The following is a 14,081-nucleotide window of genomic DNA, read 5'->3' on the forward strand; positions in this document are numbered from 1 at the left end:
AATGATTAAAGAGACGACTGCTGAAAAAACAAGGCTATTAAAATTGGATATTAATCTTATACTCTGTTTTAACTTTTAATATATAAATTGTTTTAGACATTTTACAATATATTTTTTCAAAAGCTAATACAAAAACTAATATATTTTTTCTGGCAACAATACAAAAAGTAATATTTGAAATATAATTTTTTATTAACTATTTTAATTAATGCTAAAGTAAAATAATATTTAAATATAGTACTAGTACTTGTTTTTAGCCATAAAGAGAATACAATTTTATTAATCAAGATTAAGACAAAGATGCCGAACAAAAGAAGAAGAGAGGTGTCACATTCGGGCTCTGACTCCGAGACGGAACAAGTGGGGTCCATATCCCAAAGCACGCGCGCACGCCACGTGGAGCCCACTCGTTGACTTGTTGTAACCGGGAAAAATATAACGGTGAGGATCATAGCCAAACGTGGCGGTAAAAATCAAAATATCTTCAATGATCTGTGACTCTGATCGTGACTGACCGTGACGGTGACGCGTTTCTTGGTCTAGTCAGTCCAACACTCGTTTAAGCTGAAGTCAAATTCTGTGTCAACTTCCTGCCTCCATTTTTATCCATTATACTTATTCTTTTTCTTTTTTTTTCCGATAATTGTGGAGATCCGGCGACCGAGATCAACCGACTAGTCCCACGAAATCCACGACACTCCACCAAAAATACGCATGTCGGATGAAATTGTTGTTGCTATCTGTTCCAATAACGAATCAACTAAATAACTAAATAAAATAGATAGACATTTCTCTTCGAGAGGGGGGCAGCAATGGTTTCCTCCACACATCAGAAAGATACACCAGTCACAACTTCATGGATAGATGCACATCACACCTCAGGAGCAACGCTTCGTATTCTTGCGATTTAATACTAAACCGGGTGGCCACACGAAGTTTCGAAACCGGGTCCGTATTGGGGTTGTTGCTCCCTCAAAACCACTAGTCCACCACCGCGTGGTTCTTTATAGTTATTCGTAAAGTCAATTTGTTACTTGTTTGATCCTTACAAAACAAAAGTTAATTGTGGTTAACTGTTATATTTTAATTAATTTTAACTAATTAGTGAAATAATTTTAAACGTGATGCTAAAAACTCCACTAGATTTATGAATGAATTAAAGTTGACGGAATTCAAAAAAAACTTTTTGGTCAAGTAGTTGGCATAGATGCAAAGTTCTTTAAACTAGATGGTTTGATTTTAAGAAAATGATAAATCATAGTACGTATTAGTGGATATAAATTTACCTAACATTTCATGAAAGATATGGAGAGAGTTGTTCGTGGTGGTCTTAGTATTAACTGTGAAGTTGTTTACTATTATTCAGTCAAAAAAAAAACTGTGAAGTTGTTTATTATGAACATGTATATACAGAAGTGTCTGTTCTCATGATGCCGATGAAAATGTTCCTCGTGGAGTCGTTTGTAAAAAACGCTTACAGTGTATTCTTGTGTTTCAAATATTCGTCGCTTGATGTTAAAATTGTCACTTATAATAGTATTTTATTAATGATAATATCTATATAAATGATGATATAAGACGACAAAACCTAAAAAGAAAGAACTGAAGGTCATTTCGAATCTATACAATTAAATGAATGATATTATGCCACTAGACATATCCAGAATCAAATAACCGAATCGAATTTATATATTTTTGAATCGAAAAACTGAAATTGAACCAACAACTGAATGAATATCAAAATATTTAAAATATAATTTATATACATAAAATATTAATTATATTTAGTTTAAAATAACAAATTATCTAAAAATATTATTTGTAAACCAAATAATCCAAAACCCCAAATTATCCGAATGTTATGTTTCAGATTATCTAAACTATTCGATATTTATCCCAAAACTCCAATTTACCTGATATTTTTTTCGAAAATTTAAATTATCAATAACATTTAGGTGAATTAACCAAAATTATTCGAAAATCAGATAGAACTGAAGCCAATTTTCTGGATATAAATCTGTTCTCAATCTTGTAATCCGAATACCAAAATAATCGAACCAAATTTCATAATATCCGAATGAATTAACATATATCGATAGAACCAAAAAAACGAACACGAATTAAACTAAATGAACTGAACAGAACCGAAAACCAAAATGTCCAGAGATAAATGATACTAATATAAAAAAGTTATTATTTTTTTTTTGATGTCAAACGGCCATTCTATTACTCAAGCTTGAGGTGGTCTGGATAACCAGACCGGAATAGAACAACCAATGAAAAGTAGCTCCCTATGAAAGCTCCTAGCAGTCTTAGCTAAAAAATCAGGAAACTGATTGCACAGACGTGGTACATGGGTGATTTTGAAATCCGGAAAATAAATCTGCAGCGTCTCTATCTTCTCCAGCTCTGTCGCAAATCTTGGCCACTTCTGGGGTTCATTTATCATTGCGATCAGCTCTTTGCAGTCTGTTCCAAAGCTCTGGCACGTCGAGTGTTGAAGCATGTTCTCCATCGCCCATCGCAGCGCTTCTACCTCCGAATGCAACGCTGATTCACATCGAGTAAAGTTTCGTGTTCCCATAAGTTGTATGTCCTCCCTACTATCCATCCAGACCCATCCACATCCACTAAAGCGATCAGAAGCTGTCCAAGATCCATCTAGCAAGCAGATATTACCCAAGCTTAAGACTTGGTTTACATCATTATTGTTGTCCCGGACTTGTGGCGGTATCATCTCATTTGCGTTAAACCAGGCTTGACATTCACTCTCTGCGTATCGAACGAGTTCCAAAGGGTCTCTATCTATACCCCTGAAAAGCTTATCATTGCGAGTCTTCCAAATATACCATATTATCCAGGGATAAGGATCCATGTCTTGGTCTGGTATAATGATATTATTTTTCCTCCAGAAAAGATAGTCCATGTTTGTGTAGACGCTCGCCACTGGGAATATACCTGGACTTGTAGGAGTTACCGATAAAGACCATACTTGCAAGGCTGGAGGGCATTCAAATATTGCATGAGTTACAGATTCCTCTATTTCCCCACACCTTGGGCAATAATTATCGCACCTCATATTACGCCTTACTAGATTCCTCGTTACTGCTACCTGACCCGTGATCAATTGCCATATAAGATGGCACATCTTCCTTGGCGCTTTCAACTTCCAAGCAAAGGCTTGAAGTTTAGTGATACTTGGCTCTAATATTTCCTTTTCCTCTTCTTGCTTCAATAGGTTCTGAGCAACCCAGTATCCCGACTTGACTGTGTATTGGCCATTTCTCGTGTAGTTCCAACAAAAAGTATCTCGACGGTGAGTAGAGCTTATAGCCATACTGCGGATGAGAGGTATATCATCAGGATGGACATAATCATCTAGTAATCCTACATCCAACTCCTTTGATTCCTGATTAATGATGTCACTGACTCTCATGTTTAGGTTCATCACAGGGGCTATAGGTCTAGCCGGTCTAGCAGGTGTCGTTGGAATCCACGAATCCTCCCACACCCTGACGTCGTAACCAGAGTGAATCTTCTGTCTTATTCCTAGCAGTAAAAGCTTCCTTGCTGCGGAGATGCTTGTCCACACATATGATGGGCTGCTAGTAGAGGTTGCCCTCAATGGTGAGGTCATCCTATAATATCGCCCCCTTAATACTCGGGCAACCAGTGACTCAGGGTATTGGACCAGTCTCCATAATTGCTTTGCCAGTAGTGCTAAATTGAACTCATGAATTAGCCGGAAGCCAATACCGCCCTTTTCTTTGGGTAAACAAACCTTGTCCCATTTCGCCCAGTGTATCCCTCTTTTTGGAGGATTCGAGCTCCACCAAAATTGTGCAATGGCACTAGCGAGGTTTTCACAGATCTCCAATGGGAGCAGAAACGTCGACATAACGTATGTCGGAAGAGCTAGTAAAATGGATTTGATCATTACTTCCTTTCCTCCTTTTGAGAGCCATCGACCAGTCCATCCATTGACTCTGTGCATCAGATTATCCTTTAGAAATGCAAAAAGTTTACATATAGAGCCACTAATATCCTCTGGGATCCCCAAATACTTTCCCATCCCTCCATCATTGTGTATTCCAAGTGTATCTTTAACCTCTTGCCGGGTGGCTGCATTAATCCTCTTACCAAAGAGTAAGGAAGACTTGTCAAAGTTTATACATTGGTCAGATGCTTTACCATATTTCCTGACTACTTTCATTACTTCTTCACATTCACGGGGTTCCGCCTTACAGAAGAAAAGACTATCATCAGCAAAGAGAATGTGGGATACCGAAGGACATGCGCGTGTAATACGCATCCCCATTATCTTCCCTTGGTTCTCTGCATGATTGAGAAAGCTAACGAGCGCTTCCGTGGAGAGAAATATAAAAAAGTTATTAAGAGGGGTGATTTGATTATTCTTACATTATGTATTTTCTACAATAGTTAAAGGAAACTTTACCAAAAGATAACAAATGAATAAAAGTTGAACTACTGTATTCTTTAAATTATGAGAAAAAAAAAGACAACCAATGTAAAATAAACATTTTTCTTGAGAAAGCAAAAAAGAAGGAGAAGTTGAGTATGACGTGGGCAAAAGAGTCAGCGAGAGCCATCTGAAAAAATGTCAACCAGACATTAGTCGGATGTCTTCACAGATAGTTAACGAAAACCCTACCAGAAAAAAGAAAAAAATCCAATATAAATTGATGTGTTTCAAAAAAAAAAAAATCCAATATAAATTGATAAATATTTACAACTATAAGTATCTCTCTCGTGTGGATCCTCATCATCATTTCATGTGAAGCACAATCTGAGAAGACACAACATATTAAGATCCTCACCAACATATATATATATATATATATTACACACATAGTGATAACAAAAAAGAAGCGATGGGAGATCATCATGATTTCATAAACTCTGGAAGCTGGTGGAAAGTATCTTCTTCTTCCTCAATATCTTCTTCCTCTTCCATGAGAGCAAACTCAAATGAATCTGGTGGTACTGCTGTTTTCCATGATAAGCTTCATCATCAAGATCATCATTCGTTAGCTACTGATCACCATCTACAGATGATTGGGCTAGGGCTTTCTTCACAATCACCAGTTGATCAATGGAATCAATCTCTCTTGTGAGTCTTCAGATTGTTTCCTTTTTTCTTGGTTCAAATCATTGTGTAACAATAAACTTAATGATTGTGTGTTCTGTCCTTTGGTTTTTTTCTTTGCGGGGAACAAAAGAAGAGGAGATAGTAAAGCGGAGACAAACTTCGGAGTGATGCTTCAAGAGAATCTCAATTTAGATGCGACCTCAAACGCAAATGCTAACACAACGTCATCCACAACGTCTTACCAGCTTCAAGAATCTGATTCCTCTCACCACCAAGCTTTGTGGCGAGACCCACATATCAATAATAACGATTTCAAACCGCAGCTAAACATGACGAGCAGCAACCGCGGGTTCTTTTCAGACCACCATCAGTTCAGTCCTCATGGGAGCTCAAGTACCGACAGTAGCACAGTGACATGTCAAGGTTTCTCTATTGACAACTCGACCAACACCATGTACGGAACATCAACAACTCCTAACTCCTCTTCAGCTATGTTCCATCAACATCAAGGAGCTGGCTATAACTTGCCTGGCTCTTCCGAACAGCAACTGTCGAGGAATCATCAGCAATCAAATCTTGGGTACTCTCAGTTCGGTTCCTCCACCGGAAACTACGACCAGATAGCGACGGCGCTACCTTCGACTTGGTTTTTAAGATCTTCGCCGCCGAAACCACACAGTCCTTTGAGATTCTCTAACAACGCAACGTTTTGGAACCCTGCGGCGACGGCTGGAAACGTGGGTCCTACTCAACATGACGCGTCGTCGAACTTTTTACCGGCGATACGGCCGCCTCAGCTTCACCGGCCGAGTTTTGAGGAGCAACCTAAGGTTTATTATATATATAATATATATATAGCTGCACGAGTTATATTTACGGATGTTTTATATAGATATGGATTGTTTTCGGTTCAGAGTGTATCTGAGATTCGAGATTCGAGTAGCAGTGATGTAAAGAGAGGCGGGGGAGATCAACCGGCGGCGAAAAGGGCTAAGAGCGAAGCAGCGTCTCCGTCACCAGCTTTCAAGGTATATTTTGCTTTTATTATTAAAGATAAAAATAATAAAAGCTTCTTTTTTGGGACTCAATTAAAGGCATCTTTATGCACATTGATATTTTATAAATTGTTTAAATATACAAACATTTCGCTGGTTTTGTCAAAGAAAAAAAACGATTCTTTTTGTTAATTAAAAAAAAAACCCTAATTTAAACACGTTTATTAGGTTTTATCATTTCCATCCAAAGTATTTTTGATTTAGACAACCAATAACCATATCCATATATATTTTGTTCACAAAATAAGCAGGCTTTCTAAGTTGTATTCTTTTGATATCATTAATACAAACATTCTTCCCCAAATTCTTTCATGATTACAAGATTTTTTAAGTTTTTTCTGCTTAATTATATTAAAATTTTTGTTTCTGCTGAATTAGGTGAGGAAAGAGAAAATGGGGGACAGAATCGCTGCGCTCCAACAATTGGTTTCACCTTTCGGAAAGGTACTCTCTCTCTCTATCTCTGCAATTTTTTGCTTTAGCTTTCAGAAAGATGATGAGTGTGTATTAGTATATTTGTCTACTGTCATTATTAGTATATCTTTAATTTTGTTATAAAGTACTCCTATCTTATTCTATAGATATTATTTTTGGGGATATGAATGAAATAGAATTCTTAGATTTTGTTTTACTGAATCTCATGTGGTTTTGTGTCAGACTGACGCAGCCTCAGTGCTCTCTGAAGCCATTGAATACATTAAGTTTTTACACCAACAAGTTTCTGTAAGTTTGTCCATCCCTTGTTTTTATAGTATATAGCTTTTTGTTTTCTTTTGCTACAATATTATTAGTTAGTTATTGTATTTCTACTGATGTACAAACCTGCAAATGATTATACTTCAGGCTCTGAGCAACCCATACATGAAAAGTGGAGCTTCTTTACAGCATCAACAGGTAGTTATTTTATAATATAGTTTTCTGTACATTATTACTGTTATCATTATACAATTGAATTAGAGTATGGCTCTCGTTCGTGTTCTTTATTACATGTATTTATTTAATGGTTGCTTCATCTTCAAGATTTGACAAAACATTATTCCCAAAAAACAATGTAGCGAGATGCTTTTGCAATCAAATAGGACTATTGAAGTTTAATTTGCTTTTAATTTACCAATGATGCAGAGTGATCATCCCAAAGAGCTAGACGTATCAGAAGAGCCAGATCTTAGAAGTCGAGGCTTATGCTTAGTGCCAGTTTCGAGCACGTTTCCAGTGACACACGATACTACAGTAGATTTCTGGACTCCTACATTTGGTGGGACTTTTAGATAGATTCATATATATAGATGAAAAAATTATATTAGATGTCGGTTGACGTATATTTTAACCTATATATATACGTTGATTTGCTGATAAGAAAATCATTAGCATTTTAAACGAAGAGGGGAGATCAATTAACGGAGAAGTGAAAAGTGTTTGTCCCATTTTTTTTTAGATTTATAAAATAATAATGTGTAACTGAAGAACTATATATATTGCTGTCGAGATTTGACTTGTACTTTCTTTTCACAAGATTAACTCCAAACATATTTCAAAACTTATCTAGATGAGTCTTTTCTTGCTTCTGTTATACAATAGTGTGTATAAAACTAAAATATAGACATGAAATATTCGTTATAGAAGAATGTAGGGATCGATAATTCAAGTAGTCTTCATTGATTCAGAGAGGGAGAAAGATGATTTAATAATGGCGAAAAGGAGCTTTTGTTTCTTTCTTTATTTAGCTATTCTTTTTTTTTTGAAAAGGAATAATTAGATTCCACGAATAAGAGAGAGTAATGTGTTGATATGCATATTTTGATTGGACAAGAGAGAAAAAATCGGACAGATATATTTTTATAACTTTGGAATAATGTTAGTGGAAGTAAAATGATGGCCCACAATTGTTTTATTTTTATTTTTCTCTCAAAATGTTTTTATCTGAAATATTAATTTTGTAATATAAAAAATCACTTCATGCCCTTTCCATTTTTATTACACAGAATTGCCGTGGGAACCGAAATTCGCACTGTCGATTTCCGTTTAAATTAGGAAAATTAGGAAAAACTCTAATTTCCCACAGGTCCCGAATATCTGTTAAACCACACGCCAAACAATCAGAACACGCAATTATAGACGAAAAGAAATAAGAAATCGTAAAAGAAAGCAAAAGGAGTTTTATTCCGTATCCGCGTATGAGCGCTACAACAAGGTAGAAGCCTTGGCTACGAGAGCTGTCGGCGAGATTTCTAGTTCTAACAACCTAAGACTGCAAAACCTAGTTGAGTCGCAGCTCGAAATAACAAAAACGGAAAGTTGCCTAATTGCTCTAAGTGCTAAGTTTGCTCTAAAAAGTCTCCCCCATGCCTCTCGCATAGGACTCCTTATATACTGGCTCCAAGGTTGGTTTACGCTTTTCCTCTTCTGCCCTTAAGCCGCCATAGCATGAAAATGGAGATATTCCATTTTTTTCCGATCTTCGTAGTTATCTTCAAAATTTTGTATTTATCCGCGGAAACTTGACATTTATCTTTCCTTGCAAACCAAGCATAAACCGATATGCGGCTCACAGGCTGTTGGTTAAGAAATCGTAAGTCGGGCCTCGAGTCATGTCTTAGGTCCTTCTGGGCCGTCTTTTGACTCGAAGCGTTTATTACGGCTTTTTTCGATAAAGAACGAACTTTCCGCAGTTTTTACGGTAAAGTTTGATCGATAACTTAGAATGGCGGGGAACGTGAAACGGGTTCGCTACGGTCTTCGGGAGATAGCATCGAAGGGTAGACGAGAATGCATGGACTAATGTCGTATCGACGTTTCGGAAGAGCTCGGTCGCTACGTAGCGACCGAGCGGAGCACGCGTTCGGTCGCTGCGTAGCGACCCTTTTCGAGCTCTTGTCCGATGACTCGCGTTTCCTCCGCAAAGCTTTTCGTAAAGAAGAATCTATTTCGAAAAAGTGTTTGTCGAAGAAGGTTTTTTGTTTTCTTCTTCGGGGATTTGGACGCTAACTTCGTCGCAACCGTTTTCGACCCCAACAGTTACCCCCCCAGCTCGTTGGGAGCGTGGATTTCTAGTGAGATCCCAATGCGCGGTACGGCGAGTTCGGACGAGATTGGTGTATTTGGGCGAAGTTCGTGTCCAAAAATCCGCAAGTAAATAGTAATTTCTCATGCCTATAAGAATGGAGGTAATTTCTTCACAATCTTTACACTTACTCATTCTCATAGAGAGATTTTTTTGAAAAGTTCTTTCTTCTTTCTCTTTCTCTCTATCATTTCCTTCTTGATAAAAAAAGAAAAATATGAGATGTCGAGTAAGAAGAGGAGTTCGAAGAAAGGGTCCTTGCCCGCAAACGTTTTTGAAGAGCTTCGAGTGCCGAAGATGGAATTCGTTCCTCACTCGGTAGACCCGGCCGAGAACGAGGCATGGTGGGTGGCGAGTTACGGTTCGATCACGCCTCCCAAAGAAAAATCGTTCTCGGTCATGAACCATCGCCCGGTGGAGGTAGGTGCACCAAGTACGAGTACGAGTGAATTCCTCAAGGTCATGCGGTCGTTCTACCATATTTCGGACGCGGTGGAATTCAGGGTTCCTCGTCAAGGAGAATGCGCTAGTAGTCCCCCAGAGGGTTACTTTACTTGTTACGAAGCATTCGTAGTGCGCTGCCGTTTGTGGTTCCCGATCCCTGAGATTATCGTCCGTGTGTTGGATCGTTTCGGGGTGGCGATAAGCCAACTGAATCCTCTTGGCATCCAGCACCTCATTGGAGTCCTGATCCTGAGCTACGAGCATGGTCTCTACCTCACCGTCGATCACTTCGAAGCGCTTCTCCGGTTACAGATCATCAAGGATACGGACACGTACATGCTGATTCCTTGGAACTTCATGTCAGTGGTAAAGGGGTTTACTTCTAACTTCAACTCGTGGAAGAAGTTTTTCTTCTTCGTTTGTGTAGACGCCGCGTCCATTGAGGAGAGTTGTATCCCATTGTTTCGGAGGTTGCGGAACGATCGTCCCTTCATCAACCCTCTTGCTCCGTTTCCTGAGGACATTATTGCGGTGAGGGATCTGCTCAGGAATGGTCCTTTTTTCTGGACTTCCTTTACGCCGAAGAGAGTTCGAAAGGCACTGAGGTTTGTGCATCCTAGTCCTGCTTTGGGCGGAGAAACAAAGAGTGATTCGGAGCCTGATGACCAAGGTCCCGACGCCCCTCCCACGATTGCGACGGGGCTGAACTCTTCGAAGGGGAAAGATATTGACCTCGGTGACCTAGAGTTTTTGGTGGACGATTGCATGCTTCCAGGATGGGATCCGGACCTAGCTTTCAGCGATGGAAGCGGTACGAGTGAGGTCCATATTCCGGACTTTGATGATTTCTTTGCTGGTCTTCCGTCGGGCTTCGATGCTCCTCCGGCCACGAGCGAGTCGGGGAGGCCGAAAGTCATCGCGGAAGGATCTCGTATCATCAACGGGGTATAAACTTTAAGAATTTTGACGATTGTTATTTTTTTTTTGCTTATAACGTGTCAATCGGTTTTATAAGGCTTGAACTTGCTTAGATCGGCCATTGAGGCGAGCCATAGAGAGGCCATAATCTATCGCTTTAAAGCGGAGAAGGCGGAAAAGGATCTTGCTCGCATGCGAGACGAGATGTTGGCGCGAGATGCTCAACTCGCTCGTGATCATGTCAGGGCTGTTCGTAGGGCAGAACAGAAGGGCAAGAGGGAAATCGCCGAGGTAATGAAGACTCGCGCTTCTCAATTCCAGGTTGAGTACGGGAATCTTAAGGACGCTTTCAACTCGCTGGGTGACTTCCGTGAGTGTCGCGGGTCTGTCGGGAGCCTTTGGAAGACGCGGGCGGATAACTACATTTTCGAGAGGGAGATGGAGTTAATGAAGGGTGGCATGAAGGTTCATGCTCATGCTGAGACGCTCATTCCTCCGATCGATGGGAAGATTCTGGGATTCTGGGATCCCATCCCGGTTTCTCCTGATACCGTAGAAACCACGACTGATTTTGCCGGTGACGATGAGGAAGTGAACTATCCCGTGGATGCATTCAGAGCTTTCTTGTCCGGGAATTTTAACTTTGATCTGTGAGTGTTTTGACGGGAAGGAGTTTTTCCCTTATCTAGTGTTTAGCGGCCGAGTGTGGCCTTTGTTCATATATGTTTGGCCGAGTGTGGCCTTCGAACTTTGTATGGGCCTGTTTTGGCCGTTTTTATCGGGACTGGCCGTTGGTGGCTTTGAACCCCTACCGCTATGCGGTTTATACAATGGATGTTTGTTTGAGTTACTTTGTTTAGAGTGGGTTTGAAGTAAACATGAGTTGTCGTCTCATATTTAACTTCGTTGAGGCGTTCAATCTGTTAATTTGTTCGAGACGTGAGTTTTCGTAAAAATTATTTACGATCTTTCGGGAACGTTGAGATATGAACGAAGAGACATGTTTTAGGATCTCGTATCGTTTAGATATCATGTCTTTGAGATGTCTGAGACCAATGCGATGGGTTTAGGGCAAGACCTAGGTTTGCTCTCGGTTTTAAGGTTTGTGCGGTGACTAGCCGGCTATCGGTTTTCCTGTTGCGATTTCTACCTAATTCGTACCGATTTAAAGTCTGCGATAGGTTCTCGGCTTATACAACTTGTATGGTACGAATCGAGTATCTTTCCATAGACAATTTTTAAGCCAACTGGAAGTGCTAGACGAAAATTTCGGATTTTTTTTGTAGCGCGCTTTCGTCCTTGTGTTGGACGTTCAAAGATCAAAAGAGTGATCAAGTTGCGTTTGTTTAAGACGGCTGATGTGTTCGTCGGAGCCAATCGACGAACATAGTGTAAGATTTGTAGTGGTCGCGTTCGTACAATTTGTTCGTATCATCTCGATTTTTAACTTGGCGACGTCTCGCAGTTATTTCGCAGACTATACGTATATTTTCGGTGCTGAAGTGTGATTGTTTTGCGATTTTGGGCCGTACGAGGCTGCTGGCAAGAGTATTAACGTTTGTAGATTTTCTAGGCGTGTTCTGAGACATTTGCAAGTGAATTAAAGAGGAGCGACGCATATTGATCGTAAAATTTTTCGAAATCTCTAAAGAACTCGATTACAATAACGCATATTTTCCTATGTGGGAGTATAAGAGTATACGCACCCACTCCCCCCCCCCTTTTTAGAGAGGGGGATAGCTGAACTCGTCTTTCGACGAGCTGCCTATGTACCTCTTTCGAGGATCAAGCCATCTCGTAGTTCTGTTTTATGCCGCGAGCGTTTTCACTCGGCGGTTGTCGCCTTGCTGACCGCCTTGATCGTGATGATCGTGGCTTGGTCAGTGTTCTCTTCCGGATGTTCCGGTTGAGTTGTAGTGTCAGCTTCGGACTCATGTTGAGTTTCGACACCCGAAGCATCTGCGTCAACAGACGATGTTAAATCGTCTTTTATTGAAACATTTTCGGTCGAAGATTTATCAATCTTCGTGCATTTGCGATTTGCCATTGTAGAGGTCGTCATCTGCCTTAACTTGTGCTCCGCGAGGAAGCACAATCACGATTGTTTCTGACATCCCCAAATAATTGCGACTCCGTTTGGGGTCGGGAATTTGACACCCAGGTGGTACGTCCATGGAACGGCTTGCATAGCGTTGAGCCATGGGGTTCCCATGATCACGTTGTAGATGGCAGGATGATCGACTACCGCGAATTCGACGATTTTTCTGATCTCCTTGGCCATGACTGGTAGCTGAATCGACCCGAGGGTCATCGATACTTCGCCTGAAAAGCCAGTGAGCGGTTTCGGAGTTGGAGTTACTTCTCCGAGTTCGATGCTCATCCAATTGAGAGTGTCGCGGAAGATCACATTGACCGTGCTTCCCGTGTCAATGAGTACTCTTCCGACTTCCAGATCTCGTATGACGAGGTCTATGACGAGCGGATCGCAGTGAGGTTGATCGATCCCGCCGGCTTCCTCCTTTGTGAAGGTGATTGAGCAGTTCTGATCATCTCGGGTAGGCGAACATGTTGGCCAGTTTGCGCTCGACTCCGCCTTCCGCTGGTAAGCCTTGATGGCCGAAACCGTATCGTTGCAGAATTGCGATCCTCCGATGATCATGTTGACTCTGCGACGATTGTTATCGTTCCCTTTGTCATCTGGCCTCCTGTCGCGTTTATCCCCAGATTGGTTTCTTTGAGGAGATCTCTCTGCGGGAAGATTTCTGTCCGGCTTCGGGGGGGGGGGGCGATCGGTCTCGAGGATGAGATCTTTCACGCTGGTCACTTCCGAGAGCTCTCCGGCTAGTAGCTTCGCGGCCAGACTTGCTCCCAAGACTTTGCAGTTAGTCGTGGAGTGTCCTCGGGACTGGTGGAACTCGCAGAAAGTGTTTTCATCATATCCTTGATTGTGAGTCCACGTATTACCCGTGGTTCGGCCCAGGTCCGAGCCGATCGCGTAATTATGCGCTCTTTGTAGTTCTTCCCCCTCGTGATGGACATACTTGTCGTTACGAGGGTTCTTCTTCGTTTTTGGATCTACATCTTTTGAGGATGGTCTCGCCGACATATGTTTTTGCGATAAGACTTTCGTTTCTTCCTCGATCATGATGTAGTCCGTTGCCTTGTGGAGGGCGTCTTCGATCGTCCGCGGTTTGTCGAGGGATATCCATTTTCTGAATTTTGACTTGTACTAGAGCACCTTTTTGAGCGCATCGATGGCCACCTTGTCGCTTATCCCGCTGACCCTGGACATTACCAACTTGAATCGGCTGATGAACTCGCGGAAGGGTTCGTCTTCCCCCTGGGACAGACTCCAGATATCGACATCGGAAGTTTCTCTATCTATGAACATAGAGTATTGCTTGAGAAATTCCGATGCGAGCTGTCGGAAACTTCTGATAGAGTTTCGCTTAAGGCGTGCAAACTATTCGAGGGCTGCTCCTTCTAGATTCTC

At 41.0% G+C, this 14,081-nt stretch overlaps 1 protein-coding gene across 2 annotated transcripts; it reads left to right on the forward strand.

The window, feature by feature from the left end:
* The first annotated feature begins 4,684 nt into the window (after positions 1-4,684).
* LOC106377597 (transcription factor bHLH123-like) lies at positions 4,685-7,663 on the forward strand. Of its 2 annotated transcripts, none has more exons than XM_013817871.3 (7): positions 4,685-5,131; positions 5,244-5,940; positions 6,025-6,138; positions 6,544-6,609; positions 6,823-6,888; positions 7,009-7,059; positions 7,288-7,663. In XM_013817871.3, exons 1-7 carry the CDS (start codon positions 4,893-4,895, stop codon positions 7,435-7,437), a joined length of 1,383 nt encoding a protein of 460 aa, XP_013673325.2. In that variant the 5' UTR covers positions 4,685-4,892; the 3' UTR covers positions 7,438-7,663. The 2 variants fall into 2 exon arrangements, with proteins under 2 accessions (XP_013673325.2, XP_013673324.2); XM_013817870.3 differs by having other exon boundaries at positions 4,704-5,131; positions 5,241-5,940.
* The last annotated feature ends 6,418 nt before the right edge of the window (positions 7,664-14,081 follow it).

This window comes from Brassica napus, chromosome C5 (assembly GCF_020379485.1).
Source record: "Brassica napus cultivar Da-Ae chromosome C5, Da-Ae, whole genome shotgun sequence".
In the NCBI taxonomy this organism is placed as follows: domain Eukaryota; kingdom Viridiplantae; phylum Streptophyta; class Magnoliopsida; order Brassicales; family Brassicaceae; genus Brassica; species Brassica napus.

Coding starts and splice junctions, on each gene's coding strand:
- LOC106377597 (XM_013817870.3), top strand. CDS start 4,893: ATGGGAGATCATCATGATTTCATAAACTCTGGAAGCTGGTGGAAAGTA. Junction 5,132..5,240: donor CAATGGAATCAATCTCTCTT/GTGAGTCTTCAG, acceptor GGGGAACAAAAG/AAGAGGAGATAGTAAAGCGG. Junction 6,889..7,008: donor TTTTACACCAACAAGTTTCT/GTAAGTTTGTCC, acceptor ATTATACTTCAG/GCTCTGAGCAACCCATACAT.